This window comes from Helianthus annuus, chromosome 17 (assembly GCF_002127325.2).
Source record: "Helianthus annuus cultivar XRQ/B chromosome 17, HanXRQr2.0-SUNRISE, whole genome shotgun sequence".
Lineage (NCBI taxonomy): Eukaryota > Viridiplantae > Streptophyta > Magnoliopsida > Asterales > Asteraceae > Helianthus > Helianthus annuus.
The window spans coordinates 31,082,258-31,105,120 of record NC_035449.2 but is presented as its reverse complement, the minus strand read 5'-3'; the positions used below and the strand labels follow the sequence as shown (position 1 = coordinate 31,105,120).

Genomic DNA, 22,863 nt, shown 5'->3' with positions numbered 1-22,863 from the left:
CACTCAAACTTGCCTTGAGTAATTTGTCTACCTCTTCTTGGATAATGGCATTCCCTTCAAGTGCAAACTTTCTCCTGTCATATCTTCATGTTTCCAAGAGAAGGTAGATTTTCTTCTTTCGAAGAAGGATACTAAATCCTGCTCAATACTGTCTAGGATCCCGGATCCTATAAAAATTTTGGATTCAGGATCCTCTGGGTTCAACATAATATCCTTGACGTCTTGCTCTCTTGCCTCCATGATGTCTTGCTCCTTGGAGGTTGGCTTCATTGAAAAAGTGTAACAGTTCTTTGCCTCATGCTGATCACATCCCATTGAGGGGGACTGCCTTCATATCGTGTATCCATGGCCTGCCAAAGATAACATTACCGCAAGATAAGCAATCAATATCATAGAATTAATGAATAGAATTCACTCCCTCTATAGGAAGTTTGATGTCCCCCAATGTAATCTTTGTCTCTCCACTGAATCCCACAAGGACAGATGATCTTTGGACAATATCGGATTCAAGGATGTCCATTCTATTGAGGACATCCAACTGGATTATGTTCACTGAGCTTTTCCCATCAATGAGAATCCTGCGAACAAAATGGTTAGATATAAATAATGTAATAACTACACCGTCGTGATGAGGATCCTGAATGTCCGCACAGTTATCCTCATCATATGATATCACTTTCTGCTGGGTAAGGACGGAGGTCCGAACAGGTCTGCCCCCATTCTCCATCTTTGTTTCCTTTGCACGTCTCTTAGCTGCTGAGAACCTCCGGAGATGAAATGGATGATTTGAGCATCGGATGGTGGAGGAGGAGCTTTTTCAGGAACTTTCTCAGGATCCTTGATCCTTGACTTTTTCCTTCCGAGCAATTCCTTCAAGTATCCTTTGCTCAAAAGATAACCTATCTCCTTCCTTAATGCTATGCACTCATCTGTGAGATGACCAGAATCCCCATGGTAAGCACACCATTTCGATTCGTCTTTGGTGGTAGGCGGTTTGTCATTCTTCCTTGGCCACCTAACCTTGTCACCTAAACTCTGCATAGAAAGGATTAGTTCATTATTATCAGCAGAAAAACAATATTCAGAAATAGGAGGATAATCCTGATCATCTTTCTCTTGTTCCACAGCATGCACACTCTAGTTGTCATGCTTGGAGTATTGCTTGGATCAGTTATCCTTGAGATAGGATCCTTATTTGTCTTGCTTTGAGGATCCTGACAATTTCTCGTGGATCCTTTTGTCATCCTCTAAACGGATGAACCTAAGGGCCCTGTTTCTTACCTCATCTAAGTTCCTGCAAAGTGTCATAACAAGATCATCATAGAACTGAGAATCCTTAAGTGAACCCGTTTTAAAAGCCTCTACAGCTGTAGAAATATCTAAGTTAGGGATTTCTAAGGATTCCCTACTGAATTTAATTTATGTAATCTCTAAGTGATTCATTATGACCTTGGGTTACCCTATATAGATCACTAGTTAATCGTTCAAATTTTCTACTACATGAGAATTGGCTATTAAACAGATTAACTAGATTAGCAAATGGAGTAATAGAGTAAGGGGGAAGACTTAGCAGCCATTTAAGAGCAGATCCTGTGAGTGTGGATCCAAAACCCTTGCATAGACATGCTTCTTTTAACCTCTCAGGAATGGGATTGATCTCCATTCTTTCCCTTGTGACTTCCATCTGGAATTTCAGGAATGGGCTTAACCACTCTCGGAACGCTGGATATCATATCTCTGAGTTTCTGCAACTCCCTAGCCATAGCTTGATTGATACCTATATCCTGTATGGAGCCATGGTTAGTGGTATAAGAGTTATTAAAAGTGTTACCTCCCGGAGGATTCAAGTTTGGAATCCCAGATGTAAATCCATATTGACGGGATTCTGGTATGACAGAAGGGCCAGAAGAAGCAATGGTCTGCATTGGTATGAAGTCTCCTAGATAAACATCTGAACTTCCGGGTTACACACTCTTTAAGTATCCTTGATCCTGGAAGATGTTGGATCCTTGAAGTGCTGTGAATGTAGGTCTTGGAGGATAATCCATGGATCCGGAAACCTGAGATGAAGATCCTTGAACCTGGAAGGAGGAACCTTGAACCTGAGAGGATCCTTGAACCTGAGAGGATCCTTGAACCTGGGAGGAGGATCCCTGAACCTGAGAGGATCCTTGAACTTGAGAGGATCCTTGAACCTGAGAGGATCCTTGAACCTGGGAGGAGGATCCCTGAACCTGAGAGGATCCTTGAACCTGAGTGGATCCTTGAACCTGAGAGGATCCTTGAACCTGAGAGGATCCTTGAACCTGAGAGGATCCTTGAACCTGCGAGGATCCTTGAACCTGCGAGGATCATTGAACCTGAGAGGATCCTTAAACCTGCGAGGATCCTTGAACCTGAGAGGATCCTTGAATCTGTGAGGATCCTTGAACCTGAGAGGATCCTTGAACCTGAGAGGATCCTTGAACCTGCGAGGATCCTTGAACCTGAGAGGATCCTTAAACCTGAGAGGATCCATGAATTGGCTGCGTCCCCATGCATTCTCCCAAACTGGTGAAGAATCCCTGATGCTGAAATGAGGATCTTGAAGGCTGGAAAGAGGATCCTTGAGCCTAAGACATTGCCGATGATCCAGAACGTATTCCTGTTGATCCACCCTGGTATTGGACATATGGAGCTGCAAAGTGCTGGGAAGTTATGACCGGAGTGTCGAAATTCAGCGACCTCGACATCAAAGGGGAGTGATCCTCTGTTGATTTTATCAATTTCACGAAGGATCCTACCATTAGTTTTGACCTGCTGCATGTGATCCTTCATCTGCACAATCAAAGCATAAAAATCACTGTTAGTAAGTGTAGAGGAAGAAACAACAGTTGGTTTTGTGAAAACGGGGGTTGTCTTCTTCGGAGAATTCTCAGCATTCTCCTGGAATGCAAGGGGGAGATGATGCAAAGGCGGAATGCCCTGTGAAAAAGTGACCGCCGACATAGAACTTGGAGTAGTTTTCCCTGAGAAGCCATGTGGCTGAAGGTGATGAACCGAAATGAATGAAATGAACAAAATTTCTGAGAATTGAAGCACCAATTGCCCCACGGTGGGCGCCTAACTGTTTTGGTCAAAAATCACACAAGGATAATGCAACCAAATCTGATTTTGTGAGGAATGATGCTTGGTTAATTGTATGAACAACAAGTATATGAAATCAACGATGAACACCGAGATTTATACGAGGAAAAAGCCCTTGATCTTTAGAAGATCTCCGGCATAAAAAACCTCGGGTGATGGAAACTACCGATCACCAAATATATTGCAAAAACAGCAGTGATCCTTGTACAACTTCGGAAGAAAACAAGCTCAATACATTGAATTGCTAGTGTAAGTGTGTGTTTTTGCTAAGTGTTTGCAGAGAATTCGTGTTTTGTGTGTTGTTTCTGTGGTGTGTACGAATTATGTCTCTAATGAGCTTGTTTCCCCTTAAAAAGATAAGAAATATAAATGAACAAACTTTCCTAAAAAGGTGGAAATGGCCCATGTTCTCCAAAAACGGTTCTATTTCTTCATTATGCACGTGCCTAAAAGCATATTCCACGAGATTCCAGCAAAGAAGTGGTCCACTACGTCCATTACCTGCATTTACACATTAAAAACGTGCAAAACATAAGCTCTGTTAAGGATCCTCGGACTCGTGATCCTCAGACTCGTGATCCTCAGACTCGTGATCCTCAGACTCTGGATCCTCAGACTCTCTACATCAGCCATTAAGCATCTGTGATCCATGCCTAGTCTCAGGATAGATGATCCTTAGCATAAAATTCATGCCCTAACAAAAACCTTTCCTCCTGATGCAGTATGTTGTTGTGTCTCTAACATGCATCACATTTCCGAGCATACTCAATAACATCCTATCTCATGGTTGGCCATTAATCTCCTGTTCTCAACACCTTCGAGAACAAAGCTCTGCCCCCAATATGGTTGCCACGGTCTCCTTCATGTATATCCTGAAGTACCTCCTTAGTCTCAGGATCTTCCAAGCATCTTAAGTATGGACCTGCAAGAGATTTCTTATACAAAATATTATTTATTATAGTAAAACGAGATACCTTCATCCTGAAAGCCCTAGGATTTTCATCCATTGGGATATCTCCTTCTTGAAGATACTTCACAATTGGAGCCATCTAGGATTCAGGATCCTTGTCAGGATATCTATCACCAGGATCCTGGATACTTGCTACTTCTTTATCCTGAGATTTGAAATGTTCCATCGCAGGATACAAGATGTGCACTATTGGTATCTGAGTTCCTTCCGGTATCCTGACAGTAGATCCTAAGTTTGCTAGAGCATCTGCTTCAGCATTCTCTTCCCTTGGTACCTGTGCAAGTGTCAACATTTCGAAATATCCTGCTAATTTCTTAACAATTTCAAGATATTCAGCTAACTTTTCACCTTTTACTACATAAGATCCATTGAAATGGTTAGTAATCAACAGGGAATCAACATATACTTGTAAACATTTAATATTCATATCCTTAGCCAATTCTAATCCTGCTATCAGAACTTCATACTCAGCTTCATTATTTGTAGCAGAAAATTCACATTTAATAGCCTGGGGTAATATGTCCCCGTGTGGCGATTTTAGTAGAATCCCTAATCCTACACCTCTTATGTTGGATGCACCATCAGTATGTAATATCCAAAATTCTGAACTTTCACCTAGTTGTTGTACTTCTAGGTCAGCTTCTTCTTGTATATCACTATTAAAATCAGCCACAAAGTCTGCTAAAGCCTGAGACTTTATAGCATTTCTAGGTTCATATACTAAATCATATGCACTTAGTTTTACAGACCACTTAGCCATCCTACCAGACATTTCAGGTTTTCTAAGCACATTTTTAATAGGATAATTAGATTTTATATGATCCTATGTGTTTCAAAATAATGTCTAAGCTTAGTTGATGCCATGACTAGAGCTAATATCAGTTTTTCTAAGTGTGAGTATCTAGTCTCAGCATCTAATAAACTTTTATTAACATAGTAAACAGGATACTGCTGACCTTCATGATCTTTTACCAAGATAACACTTACTGCATTGCCTGATACTGCCAGCTATAGGGACAGAGGTTCACCATCTTCGGGCTTCATCAGTAGAGGTGCACTTGAAAGATATCGCTTCAATTCTTGTAGAACAGCTTCATGTCTTTCTCATTATTCGAACTTTTTGCTCTTTTTTAGGATATCATAAAATTCCTTGCACTTTTCTGAGGATCTTGATATTAACCTGTTCAATGTTGCTACTCTTCCAGTCAACCTTTGAACATCCTTCATATTAGATGGTGATTTGAGGTCTAGGATGGCTTTGATCTGCTCCGGACTTGCTTCTATCCTTCTCTTGGTTACCATATATCCTAAAAACTTTCTTGCCCCCACTTTGAAATGGCACATGACAGGATTCAGCTTCATATTATACTGGTCCAGGATATTGAAGGCACATTCTAGATCCTGGAGGTGATTCTCTGCTTTCTTGGATTTCACCACCATATCATCAATATATACTTCCATAGTGCCCCCAGTATATCCTTGGACATCATATTGACCAGCCTCTGATATGTCTCACCTGCATTTTTTAAACCAAAGGGCATGGCAGTGTAACAGTATATACCTGTGGGTGTCATGAATGCTGTGTCTTCATGGTCGGATAGTTCCATTTGGATTTGTTGAAATCCTGAGGATGCATCCATGAAAGTCAGCATTTCATGCCCGGCAGTTGCATCCACCCTGGAATTGATATGAGGTAATGGGAATGGATCTTTAGGGCATGCTTTATTAAGGTCCGTGTAGTCAACACAGACTCTCCACTTCCCATTCTACTTCTGGACCATCACCACATTTGCCAGCCACTTAGGGAACTTGACTTCCCTAATCATCTTGGACTTTAACAGCCTTTCTACCTCTTCTTGTATGATTGCATTCCTTTCAGGAGCAAATTTTCTCCTCTTTTGTTGAACAAGCCTGAAAGACTTGTCAGTTCCAAGTTTATGAGTTATGATATCTTTCGATATACCAGTCATATCTTCGTGCTTCCATGCAAATGTAGACATCCTGCATTTCAAAAAGTTAGTAAGTTGTTTTTTCAATATCCTAAGGGATATTGACCCCGACAAGCACCGAGATATCTGGATTATTTTCATCGAGGATAACTTTCTTGACATTATACTCCGAAGCTTCCACGATATCCTGTGCTTGTATCCTTAATTGCTATCCTGCCCGGGACTTCGTTGAGGCCTTCATCGAAGAGGAGTAGCATGCCTTCGCCTCCTGCTGGTCACTTTCGACTTTGACTACTCCCCAAGGAGTAGGAATCTTGACACATTGGTGATAAGTGGAAGGTACAGCTTTCAAATCATGAATCCACGACCTGCCTAATATGATATTATAGTAGGATAATGAATCCATGACACAAAACCGTTGCGTTGACTTTACCCCTTCAACATACACATGCAACTTTATCTATTCGACCGTATTCTTTGCTTCTCCACTGAACCCTACAAGCACAGTGGACTTCGAGGTAACCTCCATTTCTGGGATATTCATCCTCTTCAACGTTTCCATTTGAATGAAGTTGACCGAGCTACCATTTTCTACCTATATCCTGCGTACAAAATGGTTAGCAATATACAAAGTCATTACCAGACCATCATGGTGAGGATCTTGGATGTTATCCCGGTCATCACTGTCGAATGTTATCACTTTGTTATCTGTGAGCATCGTCATCCTAGTTGGTTTGTCTCCTCTCTCTGCCTTGGCTTCTTTGGTGTGCCTTTTAGCTGCAGAGTAAGAAGTCCCTCATATGTCGGATCCTCCAGAGATAAAATTGATTATCTTGGCATCCGGTGGCGGAGATGTTGCTCTTTCAGGATTCTTGTCAGTATCCTAGCCCTTATTCTTCTTCCTGCTAAGAAGATCTTTCAAATAGCCTTTGCTCAGCAAGTAACTTATCTCCTTTCTTAAGGCTATGCAATCCTCTGTTACGTGCCCAAAGTCTTCGTGGAAGGCACACCATTTAGACTTATCCTTCCAATCAGCCTTTTGTTGTTTCTTTCTTGACCATCTTGCTTTATCTCCTACACCTGCATGGCATACATTAGTTCAGGAATATTAACCGAAAAACAATATTCTGATGGTTCAGGATATTCTTCTCCATCCTCATCTTCAACAGCGTTCACTCTTTTGTTGTCATTTTTGCCATACGGCTTAGAGCGGTATGGTATATATGAAGATTCCGACTTCCTGTTTGTTGACTCATATGTTGAGGACGCATTCATCCTCTCTTGCATCTTCTTGTCATCCTCGAGGCGTATGTATCTCAAGGCCCTATTCCGAGCTTCGTCTAAGTTCCTGCAAGGGTTCATCACAAGATCCTAATAAAATTGGGAATCCTTCTGTAATCCCATCTTGAACGCTTGTATTGTTGTAGCAACATCAAGGTTCGGGATATCCAGGGATTCCCTACTGATTTGGTTGACATAATCCGTTAGGGATTCTTGAGGTCCCTGTGTTATCCTGTAAAGGTCACTTGTTAGTTTTTCAAAGCTCCTGCTACAAGAAAATATACTGTTAAACAAATTAACTAAATGAGCAAAGGATGTATTGAATGATGTGGAACGTTTAAAAGCTATTTCAAGGCTGATCCTGTTAAGGTGGAATCGAAGCCTTTGCATAGGCATGCTTCTTTAAGATCCGGTGGGACATGATTTATCTCAATCCTCTCCCTATACTGGGCAACATGCTCTTCAGGATCCGTCGTCCCATCATAAAGCTTCATGTTGGGAGTCTGGAATCTCTTTGGGATTTCAGCATCACAAATAGGATAAGCGAACCGAGATATCCTATGACTATCCTGGGATACTTCCGGTATAGGCTGCACTACCCCAGGCACACTTGATATCATATCCTTCAGTTTCTGGAGTTCTCTGGACAATGTCGATGTTACACCTGTATCCTGTGAAGATTCAAAGTTATTAGTAGCAAGAATATTAGTGTTAATGGACATGTTACCGGCTTGGCGATTCTGGCCATATCCTGGATCATATCCTGGATCCCTCACAGTCGACATCCTGGCCGTTGAGGGTATCTCCGGAGCATTGCTCTAGGAACGGCTTGGTATGATATTGCCCTGATTATCCTAAGTATATACTGTTGAACTAAAGTTCAACATCCTGGGCTGCAAGGGGGTAACAGTATCCTCAGCAGGTCTCTTGGAGTTGGACTTCAAGAGTTGTATTTCCTTCATTATGAGCTGGTTAGTTTCCTGTTGTTTCTTCATTTGATCCTATATATTACCAAACAAAGACAAAATTTCATCATTAGAAGCCATAATAGGAGTTCTCCCTGGAACACCAGATCTTTAGACATTCTGAGCAGCAGGAGTGTCTCGGGGTATTTGGCTTTCACTTCTCCTTGGAGGAGCTTGAACTTGTGGAGGTGGAGGAAACACCGAACCAGTTGTAGTAGAGGTTGAAGTAGGCATCGAAGAAGAGCTCATGTTTGATTGAGAGGCCATTGGAAACAATTGTGTAAAAAGTTTTGAAAATAGAAAACCAAGTAATGATTTTAGCAAAGCTTTTAGTAAAAATAACACCACTTGCCCCACGGTGGGTGCCAAATTGTTTTGGTTAAAAATTACCGAAGCAATTAACTGATCAAATTAGTTTGTGAGGTAGTGTGTTATTGGTGTTTGCAAAAATATGTAAAGTTGATTGTAAAAGCAAACAGTTTCAGGATATAGCTCGAGGATATTAAGCTATACCAATAATCAAACAATTGAGCAATAAAAGTAAAGGTTGACACAGGATATACAAGGAAAGCCCTTGATCAATCTAGATCTCCGACATAAAACCTCGGGAGCTGACAATCGTCGGCTGCCTTGTCCTTCTTATTGCTTTGAATAACCAGGATACAGTTATAGGATAATCCTCAGATCGATTCTAAGTGTTACAATGATTGTGAGTTGTGGGTGTTAGAGTGTAATCGTTGCTAGAAAAGAGAGTGTATGAGTAAGAGAGCTCGAAAGTGTGTGTGTTCCTACGATCTGGCATTCCCTATTTATAGTAATACAAGTAAACAAACTATCCTATAATCTCGGGATACTTTTGGATATTCCTTCATGACCATTGTAGACCTATTCTCCCGGCTTCAACGTCTTTCTTCCAACAATATTGAGTGAGTCTTCAGGAGAACTAGTCCTTGTGAATGTTGTAATCCTGCAGCCACAGCCTACAAGCAAATTGTTAGTAATAGCCAGGATACTGCCTCAAGATGTTACCAATATCCTGGTTCGGTATCCTAATCATAAACAGCTATCATAAAATCAAGAAACAATGTCAGGATATGGGCTCAGAATTTCACCCATAATAATATTGTTGATTATTTCATTTATAGGATATATAATAACATATAGTACGTGAAACATACAAATGTGGTCTGATATTCACTCGTCTTCTGGATCAAGATTATCAATGCACTAAAGGTTTCAGATGCTTTGGTTCTATCACAATCTAAACCATCAACGCATTTGAAGTTTCAAATACTTTGATTTTAAACGACCCAAATTGAAATATCTTAGGTGTTTGTTGTCTATATCAAACTCAAAGCCTTTTCTAATAAAGACATGCATGTTGTTCTTATCAAACGCTCAAATATGGAATTTCTTTGGTGATTGTTATCTATATCTATATCTATATCGAAAATCTGCTTATCCACCATTTCAGTACTTAGGTCTCCTTGGTTCCCGCATGTCCAGGGCATGTGTCATTGATATCTAGTTATCAATAGTTTTAGATATAAGCTTTTGATATGGAAAGCTAAATACTTTTGTTTGGGTGGAAAGCTTTTGTCAAATAAATCAATACTTGGTTGATTCAAGGTTCGGGTTAGAGCACCCACAATTTTTGGTTTGTGGGTGCGTTTGGATCTACACAGCATGCGAATTTAGGGAGGAGTTAGGGAACATTGTGGCCTTTGGGGTGGTGTTCGGATGCTTTGTCCCCTTGTTAGGTCTGGAATTTCTGACATTATCCCAGACAAGAGTGTGGGCCACGATAACTGCTATATTGGGTTAAAAGTGGGAAAAGTGGATCATGATGTGGATTGTGAGGTAGAGTCTGTGGAGGCTTGTACATTGTGGGAAAAATAAGGGTTTTTAACGGGAATCTGAAAATATAATATTGCGTTGAGGTGCTAGTTTATGGAAGTTTAAAATATTGAAGATTGTGGATGCTTTTAGATGTTGGAAACCTAAAAGCTCAAAATCTTATTAGATTTTTTTGGGTTGCTCTTAGGTTGGAGGGTGTGGTATAAACGCCACCTTAGCGCCACGTCATGTCCAAATCACACAGGGGGCTTTAAAGCCTCTTTTTTTAACTTGCAGGGTGTGGTATAAAGCCCCCATCATCATTACCTAATTATTATTTTTATTTATATATTTTATTTTTTTAATTAAATGCCAATTTTAATAAATAGAAAATTAAAAAAAAACATAATTTCATTAAAATAAAAGAAAAACATTACAAAGTCCTAAAAAGTAAAGTTAAAAAATAAAGTACTAGAAAATAAAAACTACATATATTTCGCTCGAATGTGTGCCTTACGAGCCTCCAAAATGACTCGGTCCTCCTTTGCTAGATTTGAAAAGTCTTTCGCGAGAAATTCCATGTCTTTCTGGATTTGTTTCTCCATTTTTAGTTCTTGCTTATTTTCCTTCATCGAGATTATTTTGTTGAGTCTGTTGCCGAACTCGTCCAACCTTGACAGGCCATCCAATGGAGTTGAAGAAGATGTGTCTCATGCTCGTGCCGCTACCTTACTTTTATCCCTACCCTTTGGTCGTGTCAGCTCTTGCGGTTGTTCAAATTCGTCGAAGTCGTCGTTTAGATTAATTGTTGTACGAGCATCGAACTCGGATGGTTCGGTAGTGGATGTTGATTTGGACCGTTTTGACCTATGGGCGGTTGGGTCAAACGGCGGTACAAGATGCCACTTGGAAGATTTGCGAAGAAGCTCCCACGAATTTAGCATCGTAAACGGATGCCCATGATACAATCTATAGTCGGCGTGGGCTTGGGTCATAACGTCCACGTCGCTCGAACCACTTCTTCTTCTATGATTGTTGACGAGATTAACATGTATATTGTTGAAATTGCTAATCTTGGTCCGCATAGCGGTTCACTTTCCCGAAAAAGAGTTGGTCGTACGATATTCACTACGACCCATTGCGGCGAAAAACTTATCATGTATACGCCTACAAAATACTTTTACATCTTGATCGTTTCCTATAAAAATGTTTAATTATAAAAATATATTAACAAAAGTATATTTATAAAAGTATGTAAAAAAAGTTTCTGAAGGTAAAATTTACCAACAATCTCATCTTCCGATACGTCGAGCCATGCTTGTGCCAACATAAATTCTTCCTTAGGCGTCCACAATTCGACCTTCTTACGAGCACGTGTTTCGGTCTCACCCTTCTTACGATGCCTTCTCGATCGTCCACCTTTTGAGGAAGTACGTGGGTTCGGCTTGGGTTTCGGGTACGGATTCGGTTCGGTTTCGGGTGTGTTTTGGGTTTGGGATATGTTTTGCGTTTGGGGTATGTTTTGGGGAAAATGGAGGTTGGAATAATATCCGTAAAAACCGGGAATCGATGAAGTGGTTGGATAGGGAGAAGTTGGGGTGCTAGGTGGCATCGGATAATATCCAAGCTCACCTGTCCGCGGGTCTTTTCGATAACGGTCTTCTTGCTCGTTGTTGGGATTGTTTGGCGCACTTTGCCAAAACGGATGGCTCGGATCCCACACGTTTTGGATGTTGGGAAACATTGTGTGATTATTTAAAAAAGTGTAGAGATTTGGTATAAAAAGTGAGGTAGAAGGGATGAAAATTATGGAAAAAAGTTGGGTATTTATAGCTGAATTATAAAGTTTAAAATTATTTTTTTTAAATGCTACCGTTGCCACCGGTCATATTTAACCTTTCCTTCATCGATCAACTCAAACTCACCTCGTTAATATGCTGGCGAACAAATGATGGCGCCCCCCTTTAACTCACGTGGTGTGGACGATGACGTCCCGAGGACGCTATAGTGGATGAGATGGCAGGATGGCGTTAAGCCACACCTAGTTGCCTTAGTGTATGTTTCTCTTAGTTGTTGTTGCAAGTGGTGGTTATTTTGTTTCTTTTTCTAGGTGTAAATTTTTGTTTGTGGTTTAAGATCGAGTTGTTTCATGTGCCTATATATCTAATATAGTTTCCATTAATATAGGAGAAAAAACTTTCTACAAGTAAGACAAAATAAAATATTAGGAAGATTCATAAGGAACATGGTGAATATGAAATTGTAACACAATATATTAAATTCAGTTCCAACTTAGATTAGGTTAGATACCCATAAATATTTGTTACTACCTATTATATTTCCTTTTTTTTTTTGTTTTCGTTTGAAAAAAAAAAGAAATTTAAAATAATAAGTAATAAAAGATTTAGTAATTATAAATCGATACTTTGATATAAAATATATTTACAAAAATAAAAGATATACGAAGGGGTTGAATAAAAGAAGCTGGAAAAAGTAACGCAGTCAGTTACTTATTGATTAGGTATTCAGTCTCGGTACCTCCTCAAGATTAACCTGTTGAGCCAACGGGTCATTATTTGTCGTTTCAGGAAGTCGGCCAAGACAAACAATGTCAAGTGGAGATAATGGCAACGATGTTCCATATGCCATGGTTCTTCTCATCAAGTCAATATCAAGGTCCACATTTTGTGTTTCAAGAAAACTCGAACATGATGTTGAGTCTAGTGTCCGACAAAATAAAATCTAGATGCATCTATGAAAGTAGATATATGGCTATTCATATTTTAGGGTTTGCATGGCCATATGAAATGCCTCCTCTTGAATACGTGCATGTAATATAGAAGGAGTTGTGCAAATCAAATGGGCCACAAAAAAACATCATGTTGTGCCCTAGAGCCCATGTTTCCATGTGAATTGGCAACTCATATTGATCTTGACGTGGACATAAATTTTAACAAAGAGTTAATTACTGTTTTCGTCCCTGAGGTTTGTCAAAAATAACGGTTTCAGTCCATTAGTTTAAAAATTGCGATTTCAGTCCATTAGTTTCATTTTCGTAACCATTTCAGTCCACTAACTTAACTCCATCCATTTATTTTGTTAACTTTGAGTTAACTAACTAATTCAGGGACGGTTTGCGTCAGTTTTAGAAACACAGGGACTTAAGTGTAAACTCTAAAACATTAAAACAAAAAAAAATAGTAAATTCCAAAAAATCAAAAAAATTCCGAAAAAACCAAACAAATTCCAAAAAAAATCTAAAAAATAATAAAAATTCTAAAAAATAATAAAAATTCTAAAAAATCCAAAAATTCCGTTTCGGCGCGAACTGTTTCGAACCCGAACCGTTTCGAGCTTAACCGTTTCGACGCGAACCGTTTCGACCCGTACCGTTTCGACCCGAACCGTTTCGAGCTGAACCGTCCGTACCGTTTCGACGCGAACCGTTTCGACCCGTACCGTTTCGAGCCGAACCGTTTCGACCCGTACCGTTTCGAAGCCGAACCGTTTCGAGCTGAACCGTTTCGACCCGTACCGTTTCGAATTCGACCCGAACCGTTTTGACCCGTACCGTTTCGAGCCGAACCGTTTCAACCCGTACCGTTTCGAAGCCGAACCGTTTCGAGCTGAACCGTTTCGAACCGAACCGTTTCGACCCGTACCGTTTCGAAGCCGAACCGTTTCAAGCCGTACCGTTTCGAACCGAACCGTTTCGAGCTGAACCGTTTCGAACCGAACCGTGCCGTATCGAACCGAACCGTTTCGAACCGAACCGTTTCAAGTTGTACCGTTTCGACGCGAACCGTGCCGTATCGAACCGAAACGGTTCGGCTTCAAAACGGTACGGCTTCGAAACGGTTCGGGTCGAAACGGTACGGTTCGATACGGTTCAGCTCGAAACGGTTCGGTTTGAAACGGTTCAGCTCGAAACGGTTCGGTTCGAAACGGTACGGCTTGAAACGGTTCGGATTCGAAACGGTACGGGTCGAAACGGTTCAGTTCGAAACGGTTCAGCTCGAAACGGTTCGGTTCGAAACGGTACGGCTTGAAACGATTCGGCTTCGAAACGGTACGGGTCGAAACGGTTCAGCTCGAAACGGTTCGGGTTCGAAACAGTTTGCGCCGAAACGGATTTTTTGGATTTTTTAGAATTTTTTAGAATTTTTATTATTTTTTAGAATTTTTTGGAATTTGTTTGGTTTTTTGGAATTTTTTTGATTTTTTGGAATTTACTATTTTTTTTGTTTTAATGTTTTAGAGTTTACACTTAAGTCCCTGTGTTTCTAAAACTGACGCAAACCGTCCCTGAATTAGTTAGTTAACTCAAAGTTAACAAAATAAATGGATGGAGTTAAGTTAGTGGACTGAAATGGTTACGAAAATGAAACTAATGGACTGAAATCGCAATTTTTAAACTAATGGACTGAAACCGTTATTTTTGACAAACCTCAGGGACGAAAACAGTAATTAACTCTTTAACAAATTTTGTGTTAAAAGAAACAAAATGTACCCAAACTGACTTGATAATTATATACATTGACATAGAAATGGAATTTTTTTTTTCAAAACTGTTTGAATTAGAGGCCCAACGCTCGATGAATGATATTTACATAGACGGATTAGAAACTAGCATGTAGGACCATATTGTCTCGGCCTTCCCTTGCATTCAATTAAAGCATTTTTCTTTAATTCCGTTGTATTTTTAATTAGTTTGAGAAAGTCTAACATAGGGATCTTAAACAAACCCGAACATGACAGACAGACAAACTCAAAATATGAAAAATTCCAGACGGGTATTCGGGTACGAAACCAGGTATGAGATTAGTTAATTTAAAATTTTTCGGCTATGAGAGGAGTACAGTACTCGGTATGATTACCCAGAACATGCCTACTCGTTCACCTAAAGCATACTCGTAGACCTTTTGTTTTCGTACTTATATTATGTTATTTTCAAAACTCTAATTTTATATAAATATAACATAGATCACGTGCTACATGAAAACGATTGATTAAAAAGGGGTTAAGGAAAAAAATCATGTTTTAAAAGTGGATCAGTTTCTCATGTGCTATCTATATGTATAAGGGTTAGGGCTGTAAACGAACACGAACAAGGCCTTGTTCGTGTTCGTTCGTTAAGGAAATAAATGTGTTCACGAACGGTTCATGAACACTTACCGAATGAGATTTTATGTTCGTGTTCATTCATTAAGGAAACGAGCGTGTTCACGAACGGTTCACGAACACAAACGGACACAAATAAATTTAGCGAACGCGACGAAGGATAAAGATAGATGGCCCAGAGAGTAGCACTCGAACTTGAATCCCTTATTGTGGAACGGATGTCGATCGTATTCGCCGATATAAATAATGAGAAATGAAAGGGAAATGATGCATAAATAAGGTGAAAGTGAGTTTCCTAGTTTAATTGTTAGGTAATAAAATAAATAAAAGTTTAATAATATACAAAGTACAAATAAAATATAAGAAAGTACAAAGATCTTCAATTAAAACACAAACATAAGAATATAAACGAATGCAAATCAACGAATGTTCACGAACACGTTCACGAACATCTTACCGAACGTTCACGAACACAATCGAACGAACGAGACTTCTGTTCATGTTCGTTCATTTAACTAATCGAACGAAATTTCTTGTTCATGTTCGTTTGTTTATTAAACGAACGAACATAAAGGAACTTCCCGCCGAACGGTTCACGAACTGTTCGCTGAACGTTCGGTTCGTTTACAGCCCTAATAAGGGTTGTAGTTTAGTCAATTTACGTCCTTGAGTTTTGGTAATTTTAGTTTATACCAATATGATTTTGTATGTTTTTGTTTAAATATTGATTATAGAATAGAGCACTGAAATTACCAGAAGCAAAATACGTCATGAACATGATGGATCAATCTTCTGTACCGGGTAGGGTAAGTTATTTGGTCCTTATGCTCTTTGTTAATCATCGATGATTTTTTGGGGATTCCATGCATGTCCCCTTCATTTTACTCGTACCTCATCTTTTTAAATTATCAAATCACTAATTATATTCCTTATTTTCACACTAAAAAACAAAAAAAAAAAAATCAACTTAATTGAAATGACGTTTTCATGTGGAGTGCAACGAAAAATTTAGAAAGTGAGATACGTTTAATCAAGTCTTTTTTTTTTTTAAATCTTATGTCTTTGCATATGTGATACATCTATTTGATTTGTGTGAATTAATATATTTTTTCTAACTCGATATTTATCTAATGTTACATCGGCTTTTTCAAATGAAAACCATTAGAAATCATTAATTCACATGGATTAAATAGGGAATACACTATAATATTTTTATGATTATACAAATAGTGCAATCATAATCACCAACAATTACACCATGTATTAGTGATTCAACAACCAGTAAATATTCTTCAGTGAATATATGTATTTAGAGTAAACTGCTACAATCGTCCCTGTAGTTTGACTCAAATTGCTAGATCAGTCCAAAATCAACTTTTTTGCTAAAACAGTCCCTGAGTCTAGTTTATGTTGCTATTTCAGTCCAATAAATTAACACCGTTAGAACCGCCGTTAATGAATGGGTAAAACTGCTAAATTCGTCTCTGAGGTTTGATTCAAGTTGCTAGATCAGTCCAAAATCAAGTTTTTTGAATTTGTTAATTATAAACTTATTTAGGTATATAATTTTTCTAGACTTGCATTAATTTTTTGAATTTGTTAATTATAAACTTATTTAGATTATAAACTTATTTAGGTATATAATTTTTCTAGACTTGCATTAATTGTTTGAATTTGTTAATTATAAACTTATTTAGATTATAAACTTATTTAGGTATATAAATCATTAATATCACAAGTCTCATAAAAAGGATTATTTTGGTTTGAGTCAAAACAGGTTCGGGTCAAACCAGTGTTTAAGACAGGTCAAATAAAATTGCGCTCTTCAAAAGAGCTACATTCTGTTTATATTTTTATAACTAAACACAAATTTAAATTATATATTTAGGGTAGACTTGTAATTTATCTTAAATTTTAAGACATTTAAGAAAATATATAATGCATTTGGTACAAGTATTGATGCATTAAGAACCTGTCATTTACCATTTTTTTTCTCTTGTGATATTAATGATTTATTCAACGAACATAAATATAACTGGACCCGCCTTAAATAAGTTTATAATCTTGTGATATTAATGATTTGTATACCTAAATAAGTTTATAATCTACATAAGTTTATAATTAACAAATTCAAAAAATTAATGCAAGTCTAGAAAAATTATATACCTAAATAAGTTTATAATCTACATAAGTTTATAATTAACAAATTCAAAAAATTAATGCAAGTCTAGAAAAATTATATACCTAAATAAGTTTATAATCTACATAAGTTTATAATTAACAAATTCAAAAAATTAATGCAAGTCTAGAAAAATTATATACCTAAATAAGTTTATAATTAACAAATTCAAAAAACTTGATTTTGGACTGATCTAGCAACTTGAATCAAACCTCAGGGACGAATTTAGCAGTTTTACCCATTCATTAACGGAGGTTCTAACGGTATTAATTTATTGGACTGAAATAGCAACAGAAACTAGGCTCAGGGACTGTTTTAGCAAAAAAAGTTGATTTTGGACTGATCTAGCAATTTGAGTCAAACCTCAGGGAAGATTTTAGCAGTTTACTCATGTATTTATATGTGAATAAAATTGTTGCTATATAGTTCTCATACATCTAGTAGGTCCATTTATCATAGTCTTTTTATTATAGCCTTATACTATATATCGAGGTGTATAAAAGCGAACTTGTTTGTGAGTCACTCGAGATCAGCTTGCTAAACGCTCGAGTCGAGCCAAGTTTAAATGAGACTGAGCCTAAAGATAAGCTTAATAAGTAAGATAAAGGAGCTCAAGGTTCATTTATCGACGCCAAACTGGCTCGCGAGCCCAAACTAGCCTACTATTACATAGTGTTATTTAATATACCGCACATATATATACATATAAATACACTAACAATGGGTAAAAGTTATAATTATAAATATATATAAAAAATAATTATAAATACATATAATTTAATAAATAAGTAATTAATGAATCGAGCTCGATACTAAAAAGATACTAACAAGTATAGCTCCTGCTTTATAGAGCTTAATACAAGACAAGCTTGAGATCGCAATTAATTAAACGAGTCAAGTTGAGCCTAGGCATTGTCTTGGCTAGGTTTATTTACAATTGGGTATTTGGCCTGTAATAATCCCACCTAGACCTTATTGACCATTAATAATCCCACCTCAGAATATTTCCCCCACCAGTCCCACCTTTCACCTATTTTTCCTACAATGGTCCCCCGTTAAAAAAACTTAACGGAGTTAAGCTTTTTTTTCCAAATTACAAACAGTTTTTTTAGGGTTTTCGATTAGAACGACGATACGAGTCCATTGATGTAAAATTGCCTCAAACGATGCTCCAAACGATGAAATCGGCGCTTCAATTCGGGTGTTTAAATTTTCAATTAACCAAAATCAGGTCACTTGGAGCACCATTTCGAAGTAAGTTTTACATCAATGGACTCATATTATCGTTCTGATCAAAAGCCCTAAAAAATCTGTTTGTAATTTGGAAAAAAGGTTTCGTTAAGTTTTTTTAACGGGGGACCATTGTAGGAAAAATAGGTGAAACGTGAGACTGGTGGGGGAATATTCTGATGTGGGATTATTAATGGCCAATAAGGTCTAGGTGGGATTATTACAGGCCAATTCCCCTAATAAAAAATGTATATATCTTTTTGTGCAGTCTTGAAATGAAGGATTCATGCGGACCTTTGAAGGCTTTGGCAGTCGCAAGTGTTGTCAACGGCGTTGGAGATGTGGTCCTCTGCTTATTCTTTAACTATGGCATTGCGGGAGCAGCGTGGGCAACAATGGCATCTCAGGTATGCTGTATGCAAATTGGTTCAACATGCTTCCGTTAAGGTGTATTTTTTTTCTTGTTGGGTCACGCTTTACACATACTGTAGATTGTTGCAGGATTTATGATGATTGAATCTTTGAAAGATAAAGGGTATATTGGTTATGCCATTGCTGTTCCGTCAGCTAATGAACTTCTACAAATATTCAAGCTTGCTGCTCCCGTATTTATGATGATGATGTCAAAGGTTAGTAATATTTTATACATTAAAACATAACATAGAAAGTTATTACACAAAGTTGTCTGATGTTTCAGGTGGCATTATATTCGCTACTTATATACTTTGCTACATCAATGGGCACACAAACCGTTGTTGCTCATCAGGTACGTTTGACTCCGACAAGTTACTATTATTCTTGGTCAAAGTATACCATAGGGTCAAATCGGAATTTGTTTGACTTTGACAAGTTACTATTATTATAGGTCCTTATCCAAATATACTCTATGTTCATCGTAGGGGGTGAGCCCCTTTCTCAAACTGCACAATCATTTATGCCTGAGCTTATATATGGTGCCAAACGAAGTCTATCAAAGGTTAGCGATGTTATTACTTATGCAGCCATTTTTATTATTATAGTTTATAATTCGTATACGAATTTCACATATGTTGTAGTGATGTGTCATTGTGATGATTTCCCGCATGCAAGAATGTTGTTGAAGTCACTGGTTATAATTGGTGCAACTTGCGGTTTAATACTCGGTGTTGCCGGTACTATTGTTCCTTGGTTATCACCTAAAGTATTTTCACCTGATCCTCATGCCATAAAGAAGGTTAGCTCTGCTTTTTTTTGTCATTATATATTAAACTCTTACATATGAAACAATTAAACTATTTGTTTCTTAAAGTTTTTACAGTTACCTTTTGTTTACGCAGATGCACACAGTTTTACTACCACACTTTATTGCATTATCTGTGACAGCATGTACCCATAGCCTTGAAGGAACATTGTTGGTATGCTTATTTTTAGTTTGAATTTTTTTTACACACTCTTTTGTTGAGAATTAATCTTTGGCTGTTCACAGCCCTACGAATCACCTACTAGGAATCACTTTTATCATGTAACCTTTGCATTGATAATATTGCATATGCTTACATGGTCTTGGTTGGGTTGCAATTTGCAAACTGAAGCGTTTTACGATTATTATTATTATTATTATTATTATTATTATTATTATTATTATTATTATTATTATTATTATTACTATTATTACTACTATTATTATTATAAATTATTATTATTATTATTATTATTATTGTTAAAAGAGCTTCAAATACATATCAAATTTGACTATTGGCGAATCATCAACTACATCACAATTTGACTTTTGCAGGCTGGGCGTGATTTGAGATTTATTAGTGTATCAATGACCACAATCTTTACTTTGGGTGGCCTTCTCCTCTTGGTAAGGAAATTAGTTTTTTGTTCTGTTGTGTGTGTTTTCTTCTCGGCTTACTAAGAATAGTAACCCATATATCTCATTATATGTGCAATATTTTGATTCTTCATGGTTCATTTAACTTGTTTTGATGTAATCAAATATCTACTAAACTAAACCCCTCAATTATTATTATAAAAGTTAGGAAATGGTACAGATCAAAATAAGTTGTATCAATATCTTGTACTGATCACTAAATTATCTTGTGCCGATCTCTTGCTTTCAGTTATTTAGCAATTTGGGATTTGGTTTGCCTGGCTGCTGGTGGACATTAGCGTTGTTCCAATGGGTAAAGTTATAACTTAGACCTACATTTATCAGTTGAGGACCGTTTATTACAAAACCAGTTTTAAGTAGGGAACTCTAAGAACCACATAAACATTTGTACATGTTGTACATAAGGTGGTTATGTAACCGCATAACCACATTGATTTCTCCCTCATACGATATTTGGTCAGCACTACGTATAGGTGATTATGTGGTTCTCGTCGCTCTCTATATAAAGTTGGTTTTGTATTGAATACACGCCCTTCTAACAGTATGTGTACATAATAATTATCGAAATGTAATATTTTTTCACTGGTTTACAGTCTAGGTTCACTATTGCTCTACTACGTCTCATCTCGCCAAATGGCATCCTTTACTCTGAGGACATGACTCGTTATGAACTCGGGAAAGCTAGCACAGCCTAAGGGCATGGACCCTAATTGGTAACTATTTTGAATCCCATTAATATCAGGGATGATTCAAGTTTTTTCTTTGATGCACCATCCTTTTCAAAATCCATCTAGAATTGGCGGAGGCATGATTTTTTTTCTTTCCAACGGGGTCACTAAGTTTTGGTGTTCTTATGTATAAACTTGATTTACATATTCTTCGGTCGGGTCGATTTGGACTCAAATGAACTATAATCCTCAAAGGAACTTTAGTTTCTAATACTTTGTACTCATTTAAGTTTATACAACTATAATCCTCATATGAACTTTGGTTTCTAATCCTTTGTACTCGTTTAAGTTTACACAAACTATGTTTCCTAAACCATTGTAGAATGGACGGGTCAAATCATGATGCTAAATATGTTACCATACTCAATGTCCAAACCAGTGTAAAAAGGTAATTTCCTTACCATACTCCCCTAGCCCTGAAACGAAGGTACACGAATCAAAACTCGAAGCGACTGTCACTACTAGCACCCGGCATGGACAATTCATCCAGTTACATTAACCCCAGCATGTAATTACCTGACCGAGTGCTAGCCCCTCCCACCCAATCAACCATCATACCACTAATACGCACGCACACCAAGAATTATAAACCCGCAACTCCCCCTCCGAAGTTTTTATTACCATATCTCAGCCAAATCAAGATAAAATAAACGGTCGTCATCACACCCTCTAAATGAAAATAACGCAAATGAAACACAAAGGAAACATAGTGTGAAAAGATCACGATGACCCGAAAATCACTGGATCCACCCAACTACATTACTTGATATGAAACTGCACCCCTTCAGCTAAGATGGCGTTAGCCACTCCAGCTACATTACTTTCATTTATTCATGCAAATTATTATTTTGTCCTTTATGGGGTCACTCTAAAAATTCTACGAGATAATGTAAACTTTGTATATAAAACAATTATAGGGGGTCACTTGACCCATACCCAAAAATTCTACGAGATAATATAAACTTTTTATATAAAACAATTATATAGGGTCACTTGACCCATACCCATTAAACTGGCTCTATTGGACTATTGCAACAAAAAAAGCGTAGCAATAAAAAAAAAGCATGGTAGTTAAATAAAATAAGAAGGTTTTCTGTTTATATTTTTATTTTCCTCGTCCACGTTTATATATTCTTTTGAAAGAGCACATCTCTCTTATATTATGTGTTATGAAGGCTTTATTGTGTAAAGAAGTGGAGCCACATCGACACTACGTAAGCAACCATCATTCACCTTTTTCGAATCATGCCCCTTTTATGGTTCATCCATAACCCAACCTAAATCAATATTTTATTAAATAATTATGATTTATAATTATTGTTTATTATATAAAAATATTAGAAATAATAAAAATAATAATTTTGTTATGAAACTAATAAACTATTTAATTTTTATATTAAATATATAAACAAAAAAGTTAAAACATTAGTATTATTTATACTTTTTTTTTTAAAGAACTCTAGTTTTAGTAATTGTATATCTAGATGTTCAAAAAAAACAACTAAGAAATATAGTGTATTTAGTTTTGTTTATAAGTTTAAATATTACAAGTTAATTGAGTAATTAAATTACTTGAAAAATTAGTAGTTAAGAAAAGAACAA

General features: G+C 37.3%; 1 protein-coding gene across 1 annotated transcript; it reads left to right on the top strand.

Moving 5' to 3' along the window:
- The first annotated feature begins 12,735 nt into the window (after positions 1-12,735).
- LOC110889099 (protein DETOXIFICATION 46, chloroplastic) lies at positions 12,736-21,531 on the top strand. Its single transcript, XM_022136603.2, has 10 exons — positions 12,736-12,803; positions 18,884-19,064; positions 19,149-19,286; positions 19,355-19,423; positions 19,523-19,633; positions 19,742-19,870; positions 19,974-20,051; positions 20,432-20,503; positions 20,763-20,825; positions 21,127-21,531. The coding sequence occupies exons 1-10, from the start codon at positions 12,736-12,738 to the stop codon at positions 21,226-21,228; spliced, it is 1,011 nt and encodes a 336-aa protein (XP_021992295.2). The 3' UTR covers positions 21,229-21,531.
- The last annotated feature ends 1,332 nt before the right edge of the window (positions 21,532-22,863 follow it).